Source organism: Episyrphus balteatus, chromosome 4, assembly GCF_945859705.1.
Source record: "Episyrphus balteatus chromosome 4, idEpiBalt1.1, whole genome shotgun sequence".
In the NCBI taxonomy this organism is placed as follows: Eukaryota; Metazoa; Arthropoda; class Insecta; order Diptera; family Syrphidae; genus Episyrphus; species Episyrphus balteatus.
This window is the reverse complement of record NC_079137.1, coordinates 63,144,445-63,167,638: the sequence shown is the minus strand read 5'-3', so window position 1 is coordinate 63,167,638 and position 23,194 is coordinate 63,144,445. Positions and strand designations below refer to the sequence as shown.

Here is a 23,194-nt window from a genome sequence, read left to right as displayed (position 1 = left end):
ATCTGCTAAATAAAGTCTCGAAACAAGTTTTGATTTACAGATATGAATTCACTTTTATGTTAAAAAAATAATTTTTTTCAGATTTTCGAAAAAAAATCAAGGGGTACCCCTGCCGAAGAAAAAATGCCTTTTAAAAAATTTCTTCCAAATTCATCGAGTGCTTTGTATATAAAATCTATAGTACTATCATGAAGTGCAATTTTTTAGTTTGTTCGTTACCTGAGTGGTCGCGAGGGCGCTTAGATCGAATTAATAATGGGAGTAAGGAGATGAGATATACATTTCTGTTTGAAATATGACATATTTTTTAGTTCGTTCGCTAGCTTACTTTTTTGGTGGCGCTGTTTTTTTTCATGATAGTACTATAGATTTTATATACAAAGATCGAGTGACATATCAAAAGAAAGGTCTCTTTATACTCTATTCATAACTGAAAACCGAAAGTTTTTTTTTTCTTTCGGAGGCATATATGCTGATATTTGGGGCCACTGACCCTGACATCTGCGAAAAAGGATATTTACTAGAAACTATTTTCATTCACATTACCATAGAGCTAGAAGCAGCGACCACAAAAATGTTTGCGATATTTAGCAAGAAAATATCTCACTAGTTCTTGCAGGAAAGAAGGAGTTCCGAACCAGTTTTCGGACATGCTTCCTTCCGCCCATACTTGGATAACGATACGGTAGACGCAAAGCGTTCTGCAATCTGTGAGTTTCGATTTCGTATCAACAGACAATAAACGATATTTCAAAATGCCCAAGATGACATCTTTTGGATTTTTTTATCTTGATTCTCAAAAGAATTCTTTATCTAACGGTACTAGTGTCACATATATTTTTATGTTTATTAATAATATGTTTATTTAATCAATAATATTATACTAATCAACTAATTTAAAATGTAGCTCTACTGTATAACAAAAAAAAAGTTCTATCACAAGCATTTTTAATCTCAATAAGTATACTAAATACTACTCTAATCTACTCCATATATTATGTTAAATCACATTAAACCACTATTGATAGCATCAATTTCTGCTTTAAGTTTCAGTTTTTTAAGTCTTAAAACTTGAGTTTCTTCATACAGTTTTAATCTCTGTTGTCTGAGATAAGACATTTGCATTTTGATTAATCGTGCATTTGTTCCACAACTACGACATTTCATAATTCTTCGTCGTGTTTTCAAAGAAGCATATTTAGATAAAGAGTTCTTTCTAACATTCTGATTAGTTGGAAGGAAGTTTTGTAATTCCATTGGAGCCTCTTCTTCATCTTGTTCTTTTTCATCTTCAGTCAAATTTGGTTCTTCAGAATGGTCATTTCTATCTTGCAAAGTGATTTCAGTTGGACACATAACACCAACTGGACTCATCATTATAAAGTCATTAAAAAATTCCTCCTTATCATCGAGATCATGTGTAGAATGAGGTGAATTAGGCACCTTAATATTAGGTTCCTCTACATGAACGTCTGAAATTTCTTTGGTAAGATTAAGTTCATCATAAACATAACCACTCTCATCTCCACAAATGAGATCCTCATAAATAATTGTTGGTCTGTTTTCGCCAACTTCACTCCAAGTATTGTCGGCAATAGGAGGAGCTTCAGTGTCTTGTTCGAGTTTGGTATTCTCTTCGAGAGCTTCAGATTCTTCTTCGTAATCGACAATTATACGATTACTTAAAAGTTCATCATATTCTTGATTTGCGTGGTTGGTAGAGTTGAGTAAATCAACTTGAGGAGTCAGAGATGGAAATTCAATTGCTGACGAGGAAGTTCTAGTCTCGAAAATATCAAGACTCTCAACTTCTGGTTTAAGATCTTCTTGAAACGTCTCTGTGTTGAGGGAATAAGTTGATTCAAATTGGAAGAATCTATTGATGACAGCGTGTTGGATTACATCTTGGGTTGCAGTCTCTAAAAGGATCAAAGGTTTTAAATGATTTCTAAAGGAATAACATTAACTTACGATGAATTCTTTGGAGAATTGATTTTTGTTCCTCTTCACTTCGCGTCCTTGACAATCCCAAATGAGTTGTCATATTGAAGAGATCCTTTTTCAAGATATTTTTGTTTTCTTTTTGCTTCACATAGTCGATTATCGTCTTTTTGTCAATGTTCAAATGAAGGAGTTCGTAAATCTTTTAAAAATGATTATAATTAGGTAATTCTTCATACAAAGAGCTAAGATAATGCTAAGGGCATGGAAGTATGAAGAAAAACTAGCAGGTGGAAAAGGAAGCAGAATAGCAAGAGAAAAGAAAAGACAGAGTGATTGGCGGGGGAGAGGATCACGATGGGAACAAGGAAGAGAAGAAATGAAAGAAGGATGGGAATGAAGACAGTATGAACGGATACGAGGGATTTTTTTTTTAATAATTTACGCGGACTCAAGGGGTTATGACTACCCTTTATATATATGTTAGCTTTTAACACCGTGCGAGAGTTTAGGAAAAAAAAAAGGAATTCCAAATTCGTGTAGTTCGACTAAAAAAATAATCCCTATACTTCACGGTTCGTCCGAAGTTTGGCTCAAGGGTATAACGATGGGCATAATTTGCGGTACGGGAGGCATGTACCTGGCTATTTCACTAGAGCACAACCCAAAAAAATAGCGGTAAAACAATGAAGCAAGAGACATTTCTACGATGTTCTAAGGAAACAATCGTTTCCGAGATTGACCTATCAGTTTTAATGCTCTGTTCTGGACCCTATCTAAAAGAGCTAATGATGTTTTTGGTGCTCCATCCGAGATATGAGAGCTGTACTTTTATATACGCCTTATAAATTGTAGCTAGGTCAGAAGGGGAAAAGAATCTTTTACATCTGAGGGAAAACTTTTCGGTGCATTTTTAGCAATAATAAATGGTAGTTCCACAAGAGGTGGTTAGTTATCGTCATACCAAGAATCAAAAGTTTTTGAGTTTCCTCGATTGATGTATAATTCATGAATATTGGTAGAGAAGGAATATTTCTCTTTGACGACAAAGAGATACAGCTTTGGGTCTTAGATGCATTGAATTCCACACGATTTTTCAAACTCCATGTTACAATGCTTTTTAAGTCGGAATTAAACAGTTTATTATACTCTCTCTTTGCAATTCAAAACTTAAAGAAGATGGATGTGAGTCTGTAAGCTGTCGTCAGCGAAACAATTGAGTTGATTAGCAGTTTCAGACAGGAGATCGTTAACCAACACGAGAAACAGAATCGGAGACAGAACAGAGCTTGGGGAACACCAGCATTTATTTTTTGAACATCAGGGGCCTATTTCTCGACGAGCTATATCAACTACATCAGCTACATCAACGACTAACATAAACTGCAATATCTCCGTCTCATAGGACCTCTCGGATAAAATGTTAGTATTTTTTATTTATTCCGACCATAAACAATAATTCCCAATACTAAATGGAGTTTTGCTATTGGTTTTTAGGGTCGTCGATGTAGTAAATGTAGCAGATGTAGTTGATGTAGCTTGTCGAGAAACAGCCCTCAGATTTGAAACCGTCCAAAAAAACTTGAATTGATCGGTCAGAAAGATAATCGCTAATCCACTGAAGAAGTAAATCATCGATGCCAAAAGCACGCAACTTTGATAAAAAAGTTTTATGCCAAACCCTATCGAAAGCTTTTGAAATATTGAGCGCAACAACTTTACTTTTACCAAAACGATGTAGTAATTCATTCCATTTTTCGGTAACGTATGCCATCAAATCACCAGTCGTTCATAAGCTTTCGTTCTTCTAGATATTTTTTAAGCTGACGATTAATTAATATTTCCATGACCTTAGATAGAATGGAGATGAATGCGATTGGTCGTTAATTTGATGGTGAACAAGATTGGCTTTTCTTGGGAATTAGTTGAACAAATGCTTTTTTCATCTATACTTCGAAAACGACCCGAAGAATAGGAAAGATAAAAAAGGTTACGAAGGGGTTTCGCCAATGTGGAAAAGCATTTTTTCAAAACAATGGGTGAAATACCATCGGGATCTGCAGATTTATGAATGTCGTGATCTTTGAGTATTCTAGCGACTGTACGAATGCGAAAATGTACGTGTCCAATGGAAAATCTTACGTTCTCAAGTACAGGTGGACTCATGTGGCTACTAGGTCTAGGTAGGGTGGAGTTTGCTACAAATTGATTAACAAACAGAGCGAAGTAAGAAGCGAACAAGAGAATGAAAGGCGGGAGTCAATAAGAATCAAGATACAATAGGTGGTATTGTAGGAGAAGTGGATAAAGGGTTTAGAGGAAGTGGGAAGTGATAAGGCGAGAGAGAGGGGAGAAGAATAGGGAGAAGGAAAACTTATGGAAGCAATATAAATCTTAATACAATACAATATAGGCAATTCTTCTCCCTTCTTACCTCTTCCAATAATTTCTGCGATGGTCTTCGTTTCTGTGGCAACTCCTTGACAGCTTGTTCGGTAATTTCATGAGTATGATCATTGCAGACATCAATGACTTCCAATTTACGACCACATTTGGTTGCCCGCAATGAAATAAAAGCTGGACAATCAATTTGTCGAGTTTGTCTTTTACAAGGACGTAAACCATTGGCTTTCGACTTGAAACGTTGACCACCAAAAATACAAGAGAATCTTATGCTATAATATTGTATAGCTTCGTTTAGTTTTCGTGATACTTTGCGATGAGCAAACTTGACTAAACGACTATCTCTTGTCCAATAGTAGACAAGAGATTCTTGAGTGTGGGCTCGTAGACGTTCGGCTACTTGTTCGAAAGTATCGAACGTATCGCCTCGGCGGAAGGCATTTTTACCTTCAACACGAATTATATAGTTGGAATCAGTTTTATGCGATTTATTCATAGTTTTCTTTTTTTTTTTTTGTTATAGGAAAAAGCAAGAAAAAGAAAAAAAGAATTCACACAGAGAGCGTCTACATTTCGAGTTGAAGTTGATCTGATTTGACTGATAATTTTGACTCACTGTACAAACATAAACAGCTGGATTTATTGGGATATGGTAGATGTCAAATTGGAAATTGTACTAAATGCAGATCTAGGGTAATATAGAAAGCACATTACAATTGTAAAGTGCAATCTCTCCGTTGACTTTTTAAAAATCGAGTTTTGCCTTCCGATAAAGCTTTGGGACCAAAATGTTTCTGTTGAGACAGTTTTGCGTTAAGGTGTCAATTATTATTTACACTTCGAACTAATGGTTATTCCCACACCAACGCGAACCTGATTTCTTATCAAAACGCAGTATGTGGTAAAAACGACTCGTAAGAAGTTCTTATCAGTCCCCATAGAAAGTCCTGGCAGACTTTTATTACGGTTTCACCTGTTCGACTGGGGCAAATAAAATTTATATCACCAGTGATAAAGTTACAGCTTTATTGGACATATCCAAGGTTAAATCCAATAAATAAATAAATAAATAAAGAAGATGACCTAGTTTGGAGTATGCACCAACTCATCTACCGAATATGGTCGGAGGAAAGTATTCCCACAGTATGTTATCTCGGCATTGTATGCCCGATCCTTAAGAAAGAAGACCCTCTGAACTGCGCCAAGCCTCCTTAACATCGCCCATAAGATACTCTCTGTCGAAATATGTGAAGGTCTGAAGCCGGTTCGTCAACAATGAGATAAGTCCTTAAGACCAGAGGCCGAATCGGATAATGTGATATATTTGATAGTTGACTGTCATATTGCACTTTTTGTGTGCTCTACCTATAAATATAAAGCAACAACAAAATTTTGAAAAGTGACTGTCAAATATCAAATATATCACCTTAGTCAATTCAATCTCAGGAAAGGCCACCATAGACCAAATATTAACACCATACGGCAGTTTTGGGGAAAAAAAAAAACAGGAAAAAAAATCAATAACCCTCGATTTCAAGGCCGCGTATAACAGTATCTACAGAGGCGAGCTGTATAAAGCCATGTCTTATTTTGGCATCCCTGTCAAGCTCGTCCCACTGTGCAGGATGTCGATTAAAAATAATTACTGTCTGTTATTGTTGGCAAAGATCTCACCGATATATTTGATGTAAAAAAAGGTTTAAAACAAGGCGACACGTGCTGTCATGTGATTTCTTCAACCGTCAATACAATAAAAACTTCTATCTTTCAGAAGTCCTTCCAGCTGCTTGCATAATATGCCTACGATATTAGCACCGTTCCATTGGAGGTGGTAGTTTACTCATGAGTAGATCTAGTACTACAATTAACACATGATCTTCTATTCGAGGAGATAGGAATCTGTAGTTTTTGTACTATATTTCTACTCACGAGTAAACTATCACCTCCAATATATAGCAGGGAAGAACACATGACGCTTTTTTGAGCTTCGAAGATGATCCGACAAAAAATGGGTTTATTAAAGGTTAATTTATTGAACAAAATCGCTTTCAAATCGATTTTGTTTTTAATTTTTAAGGAATTCGCATTCAAATATTGTAGAAATTGAAATGTGCTAAAAATTAAATTAAAAGAAACTCATTAATCACCCTGTGGCCAATATATATAAAAAATATCCCATGAAAAAACTCCCTGTCAGTACAAATTTTGACATTTGATTTTTTTTTCAAATTTGAAATTTAAAATCTAGAGAAAATTTCCAACTTTCAATTTTGTGAAACAAATTTTGTAAAAATAATGAATACAACACAAAAATCTGAATTAATTGATGAAATGATTGATGAACTTGGTAAATAACACTTTAATTTATAAAATCCCCAACTTATAAAACCATAATTTCAGATCGAGTTCGCATCACAAAACAAAAGCAAATTGGCTACATTTCCGATATTTGTGAGAAGTCCAATCACATCCTTCTCCAAATTGAAGCTTCACAAAAAGCAAAGACTAGCCCTAGAAATACCGCAGCTGCCCGATTTAAATATCGTAAAGAAACTTTACACGCTTTAGCCAAGACCATAGAGACCTTTGATCGTGTTCTAACGACAAATGCACAAACTCCAAATCATTCATCTGGAATTGACTTTGAAACATATATAACCACTACTCGAGCCAAGATTGACTTTCTGGCGAGTGGATTGCGTAAACTCTTAGCTTTAAATGATACTGTCAATCAAATAGGAAGTGAACTTCGTCACGACAGTGATTTCGAATTGGATTCAACAGATCCTGATGAATTCAATAGTAGCGAATAAAAATGCTTTCAATTTTAGATTAAAATACAAAAATTTAAATATTTATTTATTAAGGTTTATAACAATTAACTGCCACCAGGGCATCGGTGACAATGTCAACCAAATCATTCAATCTTCCGGGACTTGCCTCGGTCGGAGTTGAATTACTATAAAGATCTTGATTTTCTTGAATAAATGCAAAGTGTTCCATGTTCTTTGAAATTTGTTTAATTTTTGCCTCTTCTTCTTCTGTGAAGGCATCATTTCCAGTCTCTTCTGAGAGCGATAGTTTATCCAATTCTCTAGCAAACGTGTTTATATTCTCTAGCTTCTCATTGTATTCCTTTGAACAAGATTGTTCAGCTAATTCCTTTTTAAAATTGGCCAGCTTTTCAGAGAATTTTGAAAATTCTTTACAAATGACAGCTGCCGATGGTTGATCATCGACCAATTTGGACGAATTAATGGAAACCGAAGAAGAATTGGTTTTGGATGATTTCATTGTCGAATGGAGACGAGCATTTTCTCGAGCTGTTTGTTTCTTCGGTTTGGGTAGATTTGTGGGATATTCATCGAATGCCTTGAATAAATCTATATACTCTAACGGATCAGGTTTATCTTTTCGAGGAGTTGTACAACTTTCGATAGTTTTGTATTCTTTTTGTAGAGCATCATAGTAGTCGGCCAGGGGAATGATTGATGATTTAACACAACATTTATGTATGACTTTTGTATGCTCTTCGAAATTTAAGGTAATAACTTTGGCGACTTCATCGAAATTAATATTTTTTGATGAGTTTTCCATTTTTTTTTTTATTAAATAAGTTAAAATTTTATTTGAAATTTTGTAAATGACAGATGAAATAGTGGGAGATTTCGAGCTGCCGTTGAAAATGAAAAAAATTCCCTATGTAGATACAGTTTGGTCAAAAAATTGTGAGTACAGTTTGAAGGGGAAAAGTGGGTTATTTTTGACATTTGGGTGGAACCGCAAGAATAGGGGGATATTAAAAATTTAGATTTGAACAGGGTGATTCGGAATTTTGTACAGTAACAAACGAATAAAAAAAAATAAAAAAAATTATCTCGTAAATAACCAAATTTTTAAAGACGCGCACAATTTAAATAACAAAACTCATAGTCAGCTATTACATGAAGCCTCAAGAGGCGCGCCTCTTTTCAAAACTAATGAGTGCAAAAGAGAAAGAAGATCAAACAAAAAATTATCCGACCGGAGAGTCGTGGGCCAAAATTCTGAGACTCTTTTTTGACGTTTCTTTTTCCACTCTTTCTTTTTTCAACATTCCCTTTCATTCTTTTTGCTTCTTGGTGGAATACAACAACAACAATACTTAAATCAAAAGAGAAATGTCAAATTTGAGTCTTTGACTCAAGAGGCATCGTGTAATAGTACGCGCCTCACAGAATGATTATCAAAAGAAAATTCGAAAAAAGAGTCAAGCCTCTTGAGGCTTCATGTAATAGCTGACATACAAATCGATTTCAAGTTTGTTTTTGGTCACCACGTTCTACTAAAACTTTATCTTGTGTCTAAAAATCGATAAAATACTAAAAATATATAAAATATGATTTGTTTTGGTTTTCGCCGAGATTAAAATGTCATAATGGTAACTGTAAAAAGAAAGAAAGGACAAGGACAAATGTTCGAACTTCCCAATTGTTAATACTACAAATTCATTTTTTTTATTTAATAAATTTGTACCTATTTCATTTTTTTATTTAGTTTTATAAATTTACGTGGTTTAGGCTTGGTTCAAAAATTTAACTTTGGTTCAAGTATGCATTTGACTATTAAAATATATATGGACTTTGAAACCAACTTTTATCTTCTGAAATCGGTGGTAATGTTAACCAGTTTAAGGTATGTAGAAATAGCTTAATCGGTTTTTAAACCAAGGTTGAATTCTATAAAGTAGGCTGAACCAAGTTTGTAAAACAGGTTCTTACCTGTCGTTCAACCTTTAACTTGGCTATTTTATTTATGACCATTCAACTACGGCTAAACCTAAGCTAAAACACAAATTTGAGAAAACAAAAGATGCTAAAACGTGGTTTAAGAGCCAGTTGTACAAATATTAAATCCGTGATTCAGCAACTTTTACTAACTTTTAGCACTGGTTCTAGGTCCATATAGGTTGAAATAGCTAAATCCATTCTCGAACCAAAGTTGATTCACTGCTAATCCACCGAAATCAGCGAGTTAAATTCCTGATCCAAGCCACGTTTGTACAACTGGGCCTAAACATTTGTAAAATTTTCGTTCCAACAAAAATCGTTATTGCTTAATGAGTACAAAAACTGTATCAAACGCGTTAAATACAACTGTTTATTTGTATTTGTTTTTTTTTTCAAAGTGCTTCCAAAAATTCCAGTTCCAATATTTTCGTTAAAGCCTGGTACGCTGCTCGCGCTAAATTTTAGATCCCATACAAATTATCGAAAAATTTTAGCCGAGCTAAAATGAGTCCCATACAAATTATCGATAACTTGTATGGGAATTTTATCTTGGCTAAAATTTAGCGCGAGCAGCATACCAGGCTTAACCCTAGAATTGAATAAAAAAAAATTTGTCAAAAATGAATACAAATTCTTAAAACCATTTGTACATTTTTTGATTCGAAGTGTACTTATTCCCAATGCACATCCACCTTCAAATTCAAACTTTCTTTCCAAACTGTCCCCATACCCACCATTTTGTGTTGCAACAAAATACTGGGAAATATCACTTCAGCTCCAACTTTTTACAACGAACGGCATGGCGATATATTAAAATTAATTGACACTTCTACTTCTTCGGTCACCCTGCTCGCAAATTGTGGTTTCGTAATCGGTAAGATTGAAAAAATTTTTTCCTTTTTTTCACTCATCATTTTTCCTATCAAAAATTGCATAAAACTTACAAAAAATATCAAATTCTTTTCCATTTAGGTCTAACTAATAAGAATTTTCTAAATTTTCCCAGAGAATATTAGCCAATATGTTCGCTGCTGTACGCTCGGCCGTGACCAAGTCATCGGACAAAAAAGTTATATCACTCCTCCAGCAAGTTAATCGCGAATATGCTGCTAAAGCTGCCGCTGCCGCTGGTGCCGTTAGCAATGGCAAAATTGTTGCCGTTATTGGTGCCGTCGTCGATGTCCAATTCGATCAAGATTTGCCCCCAATTCTAAATGCCCTAGAAGTAGACAAAAGGACACCCCGTTTGGTCCTTGAAGTCGCCCAACATTTGGGAGAAAACACCGTCCGTACCATTGCCATGGACGGTACCGAAGGTTTGGTCCGTGGCCAGAAAGTCGTCGACACTGGCTTCCCCATCCGTATCCCAGTCGGTGCTGAGACTTTGGGTCGCATCATCAACGTCATCGGTGAACCCATCGATGAACGTGGTCCCATTCCAACCGACAAGACCGCCCCCATCCACGCCGAAGCTCCCGAATTCGTCGAGATGAGTGTCGAACAAGAAATCCTTGTCACTGGAATCAAGGTCGTCGACTTGCTCGCTCCCTACGCCAAGGGTGGTAAAATTGGTCTGTTCGGTGGTGCCGGAGTCGGCAAAACCGTACTTATCATGGAGTTGATTAACAACGTTGCCAAGGCCCATGGTGGTTACTCTGTATTCGCCGGAGTCGGAGAACGTACCCGTGAGGGAAACGATCTCTACAATGAAATGATTGAGGGTGGTGTCATCTCGTTGAAGGACAAGTCCTCCAAGGTAGCCCTTGTCTACGGTCAAATGAACGAACCCCCAGGCGCTCGTGCCCGTGTCGCCTTGACTGGATTGACCGTTGCCGAGTATTTCCGTGATCAAGAAGGACAGGATGTACTTCTTTTCATTGACAACATTTTCCGTTTCACTCAAGCCGGTTCTGAGGTGTCTGCTTTGTTGGGTCGTATTCCATCTGCTGTCGGTTACCAGCCAACTTTGGCCACTGACATGGGTTCTATGCAGGAACGTATTACCACCACCAAGAAGGGTTCCATTACTTCAGTGCAGGCTATTTATGTGCCAGCTGATGATTTGACTGATCCCGCTCCAGCTACAACATTCGCTCATTTGGACGCTACAACTGTGTTGTCGCGTGCTATTGCTGAATTGGGTATCTACCCAGCTGTGGATCCTCTCGATTCCACTTCCCGTATTATGGATCCCAACATCATTGGAAACGAACATTACAATGTTGCTCGTGGTGTGCAAAAGATCTTGCAAGATTACAAATCACTTCAAGATATTATTGCTATCTTGGGTATGGATGAATTGTCTGAGGAAGATAAATTGACTGTTGCCCGTGCCAGGAAGATCCAACGTTTCTTGTCACAGCCTTTCCAAGTTGCTGAAGTTTTCACCGGTCATGCTGGTAAATTGGTACCATTGGAAGAAACTATTAAGGGATTCACACAGATTTTGGCTGGTGAATATGATCATTTGCCAGAAGTTGCATTCTATATGGTTGGACCAATTGAGGAGGTTGTTGAGAAGGCTGAACGTTTGGCCAAGGAAGCTGCTGCTTAAGGAGGATTTTAACTAGCCACTACCTACAAATAACAACAAAGGGAAGGGGGAGTTCTTTCATATATCTTAAGTAATTAAACAAAAAAAATATTAATAAAAAACAAGTTATCTTTTTCTTTTCCTTCCTAATAATTAGGCATTTAATAACATGTGAGCCATAAAAAGAAAGTGAATTAAATAAAAATCTGAATTTGGCGAAAAAGAAAAGTATTTTTTTGTAGTTTTTCTCTTATTCTTATTTCTTTGTTACGTAATCAACATGATAATGTGCTGTTATGCAAAAGTTATACATAACCTAGAAAAAAAAGGGTGGGCATGAAGTGTGATGATTTTTCTTGTGATGAAAAAATAGATAATTTGGATCGAAATTAGAATTTTGTAATCGGAAAAACTGTTATGCAACATGCCGCATATTAGGTTCAATGGTTTTTTGTTTATTTACTTAGCATGTATTTTGAGTTACATGAAGAATTGGGGTAGTAAAGTGGTGTGTTTTTTCTTTTCTGATAAGAATTTTGGATACAGACCAACAATGTGAGGTTAGGATGTAATATTGGGAAGTTTTTTTTTTTCCAAGAGAAGAAAATAATTTTGGATGCATTTTGATTCAGTGATGTTTTCGAATTTTTTTCTTTTTGATTCATTATAACAGAAACAAAGTGGTGCATGGAGTTTGATAACATTTCCCCGGTTGAAACAACAACATGGTAAGTTCATAGAGGTTAAAGTACTTATCACAGAGGCATAGGAGCATGGGGTTGAGGATTTATTACTTCAACAGAGTAAGTAGGTATTCCAGTAAATTGTGCATGGATGAAGAGGTAGGTGGGTGGTAGATATACATAAAAATGGAATTTGTTGTTTTATATGGTATCTACACTATAAATGGGCAGATTAAAATCGATTTGTTAGGTAACAACTAAAGATGTTGACGAAGAAGTAAAAAGACTATTGATTTCACAACAAGTTATCATAACCAAACAACAATTTACATTTTCGATTTATAGAAGGCTCTTAAAAAATATCTAGGTAATTAGAGAAATAAGAGGTTTATTATAGCTTCTGTTTAGATGACCATAGGAATGTTTGAGAATGTGATGAAATGCAATTCTTTGGTAGGTAGGGAAGCACCTACCTACTTTTTCTTGTCGCATAAAAAGGCTCTTATTGAATAATAAATTATGGATTATGAATAAAGTAAACTATTACGAGGGTTAAGGACACTGGAAGTTGTAATGGTTTAGTTAAATTCATGGAGGGGTTCGAGGTAAAGTTAATTTTCATACCCAATTTAATGGGGAATTCGATTCATGAGTGTCACATGACTGAAAGTTGATTTTTATTTTTGTTGGTACCTAGACTGATTCCAATTGATTTTATGGAATGAGTCAAAATTTTTAAACATTTTTTTTTTTGGAATTCCATAGTTAAGAATTTATTTAGTAGAATTTTTAGAGGTTTGTTTAAAAAATATGACCCAGTTCAAGATTTATAGGACACTTTTTAGATGAAATCATAATGAGTTATATTTATAGCTCTGAGTGGTTTCTTTGGTAAGAATTTTAAGATCCTTTTTGCGTTAGACCCAAGCTTGTACATACTAGTAATGATTTTTTTTTTTATTGACAACATGATGACAACTCACATAACTGTGGCCTATGGTTCTTGAAGATGCCCGGTGTTGGCAATACAAAATTATTTTAATATAAGATTTCAAAGGGTTTTTAATTTGAAATAATTTAAAGCTCCCAATTTATTCACTTTCCATTACATTTTTAAGTGGTCACAAATAAAATACATAACTGGGTCTTAAATTCTAAAAAGAAAACGGTTATAACAAATTATCAGCAACCGGTTACAAAGAAAAATTGGATATAACAACAGTCCTTTCGAGTTCGGTATAACCGATTTTGACTGTAATTTGTTCTTAAATTTATTAAAACATCTTTTAAAATGATTTTGAACCCTGTTTTTGTGGAAATCAATTGATTCGATCACGAAAAAGTATATAAAAAAAAAAAAAACAGATTCAGGTTCCGTTACTAATGCAAACATTGTATAGGGTTTGATCAAAACCTTCAGATTTACCCTTTCGTATTAAGTTTGAAGAAAAACAAAACAATACAAAACCGGAACACCACTTTCTGAAAAAGTACAAAAGTGAAAAGAGTTTTTTTTCTGGCTATCGCAATTGTTTTGTTATAAAGAGTATACAAATTATATTTAAAACCGACAAATAAGCTTTCTGCATCATTTGTTTTAATTTTTCATACCCAAAAACTATATAAAAATGCCTTTGAAAATTTTCACTTTTGTACTTTTTCACTTTTTGAGCCAATGTAGTTAAGGCTTTATTGTCGACTCCTCAGATCACAAGAATTGTGAAGATACGTTGGATAGTTATGGTCTTCCAACTATTGTGAAGCATTTGAGGGATTACGCCACTTTTGTGTATTATATTTTGAATCACAAGAACCAATGAAAATTTTAACACTTCAAAAAATTCATAAAAATTGCAAAACTGATGACAAAAATTTACAGTAGTTACCCAGCAAACATTTTTGTGAATGTTCACGAAACGTCTAGTTTATGTGAAGAATATTCATTAGAAAAACATTCACTTTTCTGAATCAAATATGAATGTCTGAACAAAGATTCAATTTTCCTTCACATAATGTGAATGTGAACATTCACAAAAATGTTTGCTGGGAACTGTTCCTCTCATACACATATAAGTTTCAAATAAAATTCAAGTTTTACTAATTTTTTTTACATTTGCACATAAAGTTTACTATCTTCTTCGTTGGCTTTAGGTCTTAGTTTGAAAATTTTTATTTTAGTGGACGTTTCACGTATGGTTACATTATTCCTACCAAAAAATAATAAAGTTTTGTATATCAATGTTAGAGTGACATCATGAAAAATAATTATTATGTTGAATACAATTTTCAGAAAGGTATCAAGAGGTACGGTAGTTCTCTAGCAATTTTGGCACCACAGTCATATTTACAAAAATCAACTCAGGCCATTTTCGACTTTCCTCCAATTAGAACTTTCTTAAGTTAGAGCAACAGGATTTTTCACAATGTTCTTAGTAATATCGTAAGAAATCAAACTATTCATAGTTGGAATTATAAGGCCATTTTCATGAATTTGAATTTTACTAAACCATCAAAATGTATTGCATAATAAAATTTTGAGTTCAGGAAGAAAAATCCCTTTCCCTTTTTAATACTTGTGGATTGAAACACTTTACTTTTTTAAAATCAATCAAAAACTTAAAACAAAAAAAAAGACTTACCTTCTCGGCATCTTTTAAGTAGTACAGTCTTGTATGAATCTTTTTATACTATACATTATATCCATTTAGGCTTAGTTTCCATGTCAAATTTTTTGTTGTTGAGTCTGAGTCGAGACAACGATGAATTCAATTCTTGTATGTTTTTGTCAATATTTGAAATTATAAATGTATTAGCTAGTTAAATATGGCATATCGGCAATTACTCTTCTTGTAAGGCTGAACGAACAAAAGTCAAAATATTTTCATTTCTTTTTTTTTTGTTCTACTCCTTTTTTTAGTCCAAAATGTATAAAACAAAAGTTTTTTAAAATAAAATATTTATTTTGAACAGAAGTAAAATTTAAATTATGTTTTAATTTAAAATTTATTTAATAATAATTAAATTACCGATGTTTAATATTCGTTGATATAATTTATTTATTTTCAAATAAAAATATCTGAATAAAAAAAAAAATGTTTCATGCAGTTATTATATTTTACTTTTCACTTAACCTATTTAAAGAAAAAAAAAAAAAATGAAATATATAGTAAATCGGATATAAATATAAACATAATTTCATATTGTTAATACAATTTCAAAATTCTGCACAAATAGTAAACAAAAAATTCAAATTCAGTGCAAAAATCTACAAAATCACAATTTGTTACAGGAAATGTTAATACCTACAAAATAGTTTGTTAGAAAAAAAAAATTAAAAGACTTTGCTCTTACGAATGTTAATAGTTTTTTTTTACATATACAATTATAAATTTTTTTTTGTTTTGTTTTCGATTTTCTGTACAATTTATCATTTAAAATAAATAAAATAAATATTTTTTTTACAACAAAGCAGCTACATACTTTGACTAGTGAGTATAAATAAACAAAACAAAATTGTTTAACGAATTTTTTTGTAAATTCTTTTAAATTGAGATTTCGATAAGAATTTTTGTTTATAAATTTTGGATAAATGTTAATTTTTAAGGTAAAAAGTTTTATGTAATTTTTTTCGAAAATGATTTAATTTTCAAACAGTCTTTGATTCAATGATTTGCAAGTGATTTTCTTATTTTAAATACACATGCAATGTTATATTTAATTGAGTTTATATAAATTTATTTTAATAACTAATAATACATTCTGTTTAGGCAGAAAAACGGCAGAATGTTTACAGAGAGAAACATAATAAAACATGCCTAAGTGGAGAATCTTTTGTGAGATTTGTTGCATTCATAAAACTATTTGCATATTAATTTATTTTTGAAAATTGTTGTAATTTTAATGGACAGGTGACTTGGAAGTTACTTTTCAAAAATGGATACCTGTAAGCATTATAGTTTCAACTATTCTAATTTTAAACAATTGTTTTAAAATCCATTTTGAAAAATAACTTCTTTAGTAGGTAATTTTATTGTATTTTGTAATTCTCTAAAAATTTCAACAGGGTGGGTTAAACTTTTATTAAAGATCTAGAATTTGATTTGTTGCAAGATAGTTGAATTGGGTTTATACCTATAATAGGGTTTTAATTGATTATTATTAAATTAAATTACCAATATTTGTGGCAAGATTTTTTTTTTGGTAAAAGCTGAACTAAATCATCTTTCTGTCTTAATATTAGATGCGTACGAAGTATGGAATAGTTTCGGATAAATAATTTAAATATATTTTACATTAGAGTATAGGTTTTTTTTTGTTGTTGTTACGAATGAGAAATATTTTCGATTAACCATACTCGGATTGTATGGTTAGAGCAAATTGACCCTTTGGTATTGATGTTCCATGGTACCATATTCGAGTGTCCACGAGAACTTTGGGTAGATTTAGGAATAAATATTTAAAAATAAATATGAAATGAGATAATATTTATATAAACTTACCAGCATCACCAGGTTCCACATAGAATGAAAAGGAATGACATAAATGATCACATTCTGGTGTAGGGGCAAGAATCCAACTTTTATTGCCCTGTAATTGAGCTTGCCACATAAGGCGTGGGATATAATCCAACTGAAATATGAAAAAAATCTTTAAAGACTAACACTGGAAATAGAAGCAAAAAAAAAATGGGAAAAATATTTCCTCCACCTAGAAAATCATGTACTTCTGTATATTTTTTTAATTGAAATAAAAGGTTTTTAAATTGAGAAGAAAACTCTGTTGAAAATATATTTTTGTACTATACAGCTGTATGGAAAAATTCCCGATTTGAATTAATTTACGCTATTAAAAATGGGATCTTCGTCAAATAACATGTCACTTGGAGAAATTTGTATTTATCCCGTTTGTTTCACGGTGGTTTCAGCAATAACCACCTTTTAATTTTTTTTAGTTTTTATTACAATAATCAAAACCGAAATATTGATATCAGCTATTCCTCGATGAATTCATCGACTCATACAAAATTGAAAATCTTTAAATAAAACTTAATATTTAGCTTTAAATTGCATTAAATATGTATTATTCTAAATTTTTCAAGAAGACCTAAAAAATTAAATGATGTAAAAAGTGAACGTTTAATAACTATACAATCTTTGGAATATTGAAATATGTTTCTAGTGAGAAGATTTGCTTTTCTTAGTTTTAGCAACACTATTAAATAGTTTTTTTATGAAACAGATTGTTCTTTAATCTCTCATTTTTGTAACAAAAATGATTTTTTAGTTTTAGTTCAAAAGTTTACCAATACCAGGTTATTACTAGTACAATAATTGTTTTTATATTTTTATTTTTGGTGTGCGTAAAAAAAAAGAAAAAAGTTTCTCCGGGCAACAAAGGGTTAATATGGGGATTTTTAATTTAAAGTACATAGTTTGATTAAGAAAGAGCTGATAGCTCACGATTTGCACCGAAAATTTTATCATAAAGCAAGACAAATCTTGGCCGTTTTTAAAATTATTTAAACTTTTTTAAAAATGCTGACATATGACCTTGCCATTGCAATTATGAATCAAATAATTTAATAAATTTTTGTTTTTGGGTTAAAGCGAATTTCAAAATTATTGATAAAAATTCTTTATTTTTTACTTTCGATAAATGTACAGTTGTGGACACACACAATTACCACACTTTTCGTTCCTCTGTATTAATTCAGTCTCTTATCGTAAAGAAAATAAATGTTTGCTTTGGTTAAACATGTGATAAATTCTCTATGTGTAATTAGTAGGTTTTTGAAAAGGCTAATTGCTAATTAGGTTAATAAGGAAGAACTGTGAATTACCCTTTCCAAAGCGCAACTTTTACCATATTGACACGTACATCGTCCAAGTAGTGCATTTAATTTTTTGATTTCCTAGCAACTTAATTTGACATTACAATAGGATTAAACTTTGTGAGAGGCTTTTTAAGCCTAGTTTACATTTCTGTGTAACAAGCAAAATTCAAATTCAAAGCATTATCAGCTATTTGATGCGTATGAAATTACGAAATAAGTGGCGTTTAAATGGAGGTTAAAACTAAATATAAATTTGAAAATTTCTTAACGTTTTGCAATCGAAAAATAGAAAAGAATTAAACATATAAAGATCATTTGAAGATCAATATAAGTTACAACTTATCGAAATTTTTTTTACTCAGGCAGACGACATAAATGTCATGCCTTATTATTATTCAGTTTATTTTATATTGTAACTTTTTTATTCTTAATCTCAATCTAAAAAAGATAGAATAGAAACCAAATTGATGTAATTAATGAAGTGATTCTTTGACTGCAATTCCTTTTTTTTCACATGCCAATAATTTTTTGAAAGCAAGCATTTCATTTGCATTCTTGATCTTTGCCTTAGTTGATGGCAACGAAAATAGTCTTCTTACATAGCGGGATGTAATAAAAAAAAGCACGATGAACTGTAAACTTGCTATAAAGGGCTATTTAAGTCGGATATGCTTTTTTCAACTAATAACTAATTTATTTTTTTAGCGAATACCTACTTACTTAAGTACATCTTATCTTAGAAACACTGTAATAACTTAAGAGCAAAAGAGCTTAGATATTGATACATTTTTTATAATCTTGAGTTTCAAAAATCGTTTCATTTTTATGGGTTAAAAAAATCATCTAAGGTTTTCACCTTATTTTTTTAAACTAACAAACCAACCAAATTCTAAGTTCTATTCCAGGCATTCTTAAATGGTTGCTTTCATTGAATGTACCAAAAGAATGCACTAGAATTCTAGATTACATTCAAAATTATTACTGTCATTTAAAAGCCTTTATATGGAACCTGGGGGAATATTAAAGTTGTAATTTAAAGATATTGAAACGTAAAGGAGCGAATTACGAATATCCAGAAACTGTATATAATATGGTAATAAATTAAAGAAACTCAGTAATAGTAAACAACTTTTTGTTATATTAACAGTGCCCAAAAAAATTGTTCATAAGATGCACAAATTTCTTAAAAAATGTGTAATTCAATATCTTTACATAATGGTCTCTAAGTCCAAGTCAAATGCTATTTATTACGTATTCCTTAAATGTGTTTAAATATTTCAATTATTAACTGAGCCAGCCAATATACACTAGGTATTGACAAGCATATTTATTAAAAACAACCAATAAGATTGGCTATTAAAAAAAAAAAAGAACTCATCATTTGAATGTTATTCAAAAAGATATGAAATAAGATGGATCTGTGTTTTATATTTTTATGAAAAATGCATTCATGATATGAATTTATATTTTTAATGTATTAAACATATTTTTTAATACAATTTCGAAGCCTCAATGTATTATTTTGTTCCCTGTGCCATTGGTGCACATTTTTTTCTCTCAAAAATTCCACATCTCATTGAGTTAAAAAACAACTTATACCAACATTTTTACACAATTACATTTTTTTGAATGAGGACATTTTTCAAATGCGAATAACAATGAAAAGATTACATTAACAATTTATTGCTTAAGCTGACTTTTCCGCAATCAGTTGGATTAACCCATTAATTATCAGTTCCGATGTTTATTTTTTGTTTTGTAATAATTAAGATAAAATGAAACAAATTACAATCATCAATTATACTTACATGCATAAAAGCACCTTGTTCATATCCCAAAAATATATAATCCGTATTTGGCATTTCTGCATCTTCGGGCAGAAAATGTGGTCTCGGATATAATTTTCTAAGTTCTTCCAACACAGTTGGATGACAATTACTCCAACCAACATACCATGGTTGATTGCTGCCACCAACAAAATTAGCTCTCTGATCGGACATCAGAAAAACTTCTTTCAACGACTTAAAATCAGATCTAAAGTGCAAGAATTGACAATCTTCATCCAATGCACCCGGAGTTCGTTCGTATAAATCTTTAAGATACGTAAAATTCAGACTTTTTGCTGCTGGCCAATGAGCAACAGCATTTTTGATAATAATTGGCTGAGAGGAGTATGCAAATGGAGCGAACTCTTCACGTGTTAGATTTTGTAATATCAATGGTCCCTGGACAGAACTAGAAAATGCAACAAAATGCAAAATTGGAAATTCAATAATTTTATTCTTAATCTAGGTCATCATCAAATAACGAAATGTCAAACAACAAAAGTTACCTGCAAAATCCACAATCACTAATCGGACGAGTCGCTTCCCAAACAAGATAATTATTTGGCAGGAAGCAGCGAACACCCAAAATGAAATGGATCGTTCCAAAGAACACAGGCGTGGCTAACATAATGAATAAAAGAATGCCGATGGCATACCACGGATTCAAGTGATTCCGTTGTTCTTGTTCGAGTGACTTGCGATAGGCCATTCGCAAGTCAGACTCTGTGACAACACCGGTCCGCAGGACTCCATCGTGTAGTCTATCGAGTTTATCGATCAAATCATCACCAAGGCGTTCGCGAGTTCTAGCAGCTCGAGTTGCAGCTGCCAGCGGTCGATTCCACAACTGGAATAGCATTCACACAGAGATTTTAATTTGTAGTTGAGGATGATTTGATTTGTGACTTGATCATTCACTTGGATTTCGTGGAATGTGAATTTATAGAAAATTTCACATTAAAATTAAGCAGAAAAAAAAACAAATTGTTTACAAAAAAAAAATTGTGTAGGTTTTACGTCATCCTTTGGCAATAAAGTGACGTTTTGGAATTACGGTATCCCGGGGAGAGGAGGTAGTTTTTGTTTTGTAGCTTTCTCTTTCACACTTGGGTTTGTGAAATTTTTGTTGGTGGGTAATTTTAACATAGTTTTGGGTGGAAACATAATGGAATCTGTTATGTGATTTTTCAATTACATTTTACATTGGGTACTTTTTGCAATTATGTAGTTTGGAAAAAGAGACTATTTTAACATATCCCAACTAACATTTCAGCTTCGGTTAAGGTATTTCAAAAGCTACATTTCAGCTTCTTTTAAACTTTAGTAAGGTTGTGGGCATGGAAAAAGGAGAACGTTATAGAAGTTTGACCCTCTATAAGGATCTTAAACGAAGCTTTACCGAAGCTCTACCGAAGCTTTGAGATTTGATAAATAGCTTCGAAAGAGCTTGTATAGCTCTTTAATACATGTCTTATCGAAATTTAAAAAAAAACTACAAAAACAAGAATTCTTTTTTAACTAGTTTTAAATCATGAATTTTATCTTTTGATCTGATATTATATATAACATTTTATTAGTTTTTAGTATATCCATTAATAATAATTTTAAAAGTATATAATTTTTTTAACCACACCCAGGAATCGAACTTCGTATCTGCTTGGTGGTAGTCCACCACTCTACCAACTCGGCCATCCTAGTATATTCATTAATGAAATCAAAAACTTAATCAGTTCAAATAGCAAAAAATGTCCGAGCTAAATTATTCAATGTCAAAACCTAAAAGTGTCCCAGCTAGATTATTCAATATCAAAACCAAAAATCAAATTTTAAACTTGGTAATTTCTATAAAGCTTCAATAAATTCATTAAACAGGCTTTTCCGAAAACAAGCTTTTTTTCGTTTAAGTTTCTTTAACAGTATTTAAACAACTTATTAGAAGTTGTTAAACAAGTTCGAACTTCTATAAGCAATTAAATTCTGAAGCAAGCTCAATACAAGCTGTATAAGAAGTAGTACCTGCAAGATCTCGATTTATAGAAGCTGTTGTGCTAGTTGGGATCCAACGAAATCGGAGAGTTTAGGCTTGACCACACTGGAAGGTTAGCGGTAGCCGTATGTGTAGCGGTAAGGGTACTTGTATGAAACAAATTTCACACCTAAATATTAATGTTCCAGTTTGGAATTTTTTTCATGCAATTACCCGTACCGCATACCCCTCCGGTATGCCTTTAAATTTCTGAACCAAGGTTGACCCACGTTTGTACACTTTACCACGTTTACCAGAGCTTACACCGTTTCATGAAGACCCCTCTTAATTTTTAAAAATGCCTGAAAAATTAAAAGTTGCCAAATTTGTGGCAATTTTCACTTAAGATTTCATCTTTAAAAAAAAGTCGTTATAAATTCGATTTTTAAGGCTTAACTACATACACCAATTTTTGAAAAAGTACAAAAGTGAAAATATTTTTTTTTATGGCTAGCGCAATTGTTTTGTGAAAAAGAGTATACAAATTGTTTATTAGACCAAAAAATAAGCTTTCTGCATCATTTGTTTTAATTTTTCAGGCCGAAAAACTATACAAAAATGCGTTTGAAAATTTTCACTTTTGTACTTTTTCACTTTTTGAGCCAATGTAGTTAAGGCTTTATTTGTAGGAACTCGACAGTTTTCTCGACTTAAGCCTTAACTACAATGACCTAAAAAGTGAAAAAGGGGGAAATTTACAAAAGTAAAAAGTTTTTATTTCTTTCTAGTGCTATTTGTTTTTGGAAAAAACTACAAAAATTGTTTTTTAAACCAAAAAATCAGCTTTCTGTATCTTTATTTTCAATTTTGTGGTCGGAAAAACTGTCACAAAATGAGTTTGAAAATTTTGAAATTTTGACTTTTTGCAAAAAGTGGCCGTTGTAGTTATACCTTTAGTGCCAGTTGTACAAACGTGGGTCAGCCTTGGTTCAGGAATTTAACCCACCGATTTCGGTGGATTAGCAGCGGGTTAACTTCGGTTCAAGCATGAATGTGGCTATTTTTACGTATATGGACCTTGAACCAGTGCTAAAACTCAGCTTTATTACCTATTTCAGAAGATAAAAGTTGCTGATCCAAGGATTAAATATTTGTACAATTGGCCCTTAAAAATGTTATCGGTATCTTATCAAAATGTTAAAACTTCCCTTATTCATTGTGAAATAACCCTAAGCATCAT

At 32.6% G+C, this 23,194-nt stretch overlaps 5 protein-coding genes across 6 annotated transcripts; 2 read left to right on the top strand and 3 right to left on the bottom strand.

Moving 5' to 3' along the window:
* Positions 1-835: 835 nt before the first annotated feature.
* LOC129917694 (uncharacterized) lies at positions 836-4,946 on the bottom strand. The gene is made up of 3 exons (XM_055997756.1): positions 4,376-4,946; positions 1,972-2,143; positions 836-1,919 (listed from the first exon to the last, which is right to left on the bottom strand). The coding sequence occupies exons 1-3, from the start codon at positions 4,838-4,840 to the stop codon at positions 1,006-1,008; spliced, it is 1,551 nt and encodes a 516-aa protein (XP_055853731.1). The 5' UTR covers positions 4,841-4,946; the 3' UTR covers positions 836-1,005.
* Positions 4,947-6,566: 1,620 nt separating this feature from the next.
* Positions 6,567-7,171, top strand: LOC129917702 (uncharacterized). Its single transcript, XM_055997768.1, has 2 exons — positions 6,567-6,691; positions 6,745-7,171. The coding sequence occupies exons 1-2, from the start codon at positions 6,640-6,642 to the stop codon at positions 7,155-7,157; spliced, it is 465 nt and encodes a 154-aa protein (XP_055853743.1). The 5' UTR covers positions 6,567-6,639; the 3' UTR covers positions 7,158-7,171.
* Positions 7,172-7,189: 18 nt separating this feature from the next.
* On the bottom strand, positions 7,190-7,979 carry LOC129917700 (augmin complex subunit msd5). Its single transcript, XM_055997763.1, has one exon. The coding sequence runs from the start codon at positions 7,939-7,941 to the stop codon at positions 7,207-7,209; it is 735 nt and encodes a 244-aa protein (XP_055853738.1). The 5' UTR covers positions 7,942-7,979; the 3' UTR covers positions 7,190-7,206.
* A 1,879-nt stretch (positions 7,980-9,858) lies between these two features.
* On the top strand, positions 9,859-11,872 carry LOC129917695 (ATP synthase subunit beta, mitochondrial). Of its 2 annotated transcripts, none has more exons than XM_055997757.1 (2): positions 9,859-9,987; positions 10,120-11,872. In XM_055997757.1, exon 2 carries the CDS (start codon positions 10,135-10,137, stop codon positions 11,665-11,667), a length of 1,533 nt encoding a protein of 510 aa, XP_055853732.1. In that variant the 5' UTR covers positions 9,859-9,987; positions 10,120-10,134; the 3' UTR covers positions 11,668-11,872. The 2 variants fall into 2 exon arrangements, with proteins under 2 accessions (XP_055853732.1, XP_055853733.1); XM_055997758.1 differs by having other exon boundaries at positions 9,863-9,987; positions 10,086-11,872.
* A 3,977-nt stretch (positions 11,873-15,849) lies between these two features.
* On the bottom strand, positions 15,850-21,037 carry LOC129917697 (uncharacterized). Its single transcript, XM_055997761.1, has 4 exons — positions 20,495-21,037; positions 19,971-20,397; positions 16,829-16,958; positions 15,850-16,759 (listed from the first exon to the last, which is right to left on the bottom strand). The coding sequence occupies exons 1-4, from the start codon at positions 20,845-20,847 to the stop codon at positions 16,674-16,676; spliced, it is 996 nt and encodes a 331-aa protein (XP_055853736.1). The 5' UTR covers positions 20,848-21,037; the 3' UTR covers positions 15,850-16,673.
* Between the last annotated feature and the right edge of the window lie 2,157 nt (positions 21,038-23,194).

What these genes read in the sequence shown, in the direction of transcription:
- LOC129917694 (XM_055997756.1), bottom strand. Translation starts at nt 4,840, where the DNA reads ATGAATAAATCGCATAAAACTGATTCCAACTATATAATTCGTGTTGAA. An exon ending in CGCAGAAATTATTGGAAGAG is followed by an intron (nt 2,144 to 4,375) that starts GTAAGAAGGGAG and finishes CATTTTTAAAAG; the next exon opens with ATTTACGAACTCCTTCATTT. An exon ending in AATTCTCCAAAGAATTCATC is followed by an intron (nt 1,920 to 1,971) that starts GTAAGTTAATGT and finishes TGATCCTTTTAG; the next exon opens with AGACTGCAACCCAAGATGTA.
- LOC129917702 (XM_055997768.1), top strand. Translation starts at nt 6,640, where the DNA reads ATGAATACAACACAAAAATCTGAATTAATTGATGAAATGATTGATGAA. An exon ending in TGAAATGATTGATGAACTTG is followed by an intron (nt 6,692 to 6,744) that starts GTAAATAACACT and finishes CCATAATTTCAG; the next exon opens with ATCGAGTTCGCATCACAAAA.
- LOC129917700 (XM_055997763.1), bottom strand. Translation starts at nt 7,941, where the DNA reads ATGGAAAACTCATCAAAAAATATTAATTTCGATGAAGTCGCCAAAGTT.
- LOC129917695 (XM_055997757.1), top strand. Translation starts at nt 10,135, where the DNA reads ATGTTCGCTGCTGTACGCTCGGCCGTGACCAAGTCATCGGACAAAAAA.
- LOC129917697 (XM_055997761.1), bottom strand. Translation starts at nt 20,847, where the DNA reads ATGCTATTCCAGTTGTGGAATCGACCGCTGGCAGCTGCAACTCGAGCT. An exon ending in AACAAGGTGCTTTTATGCAT is followed by an intron (nt 16,959 to 19,970) that starts GTAAGTATAATT and finishes TTCATATTTCAG; the next exon opens with TTGGATTATATCCCACGCCT. An exon ending in TGTGGAACCTGGTGATGCTG is followed by an intron (nt 16,760 to 16,828) that starts GTAAGTTTATAT and finishes ATCTACCCAAAG; the next exon opens with TTCTCGTGGACACTCGAATA.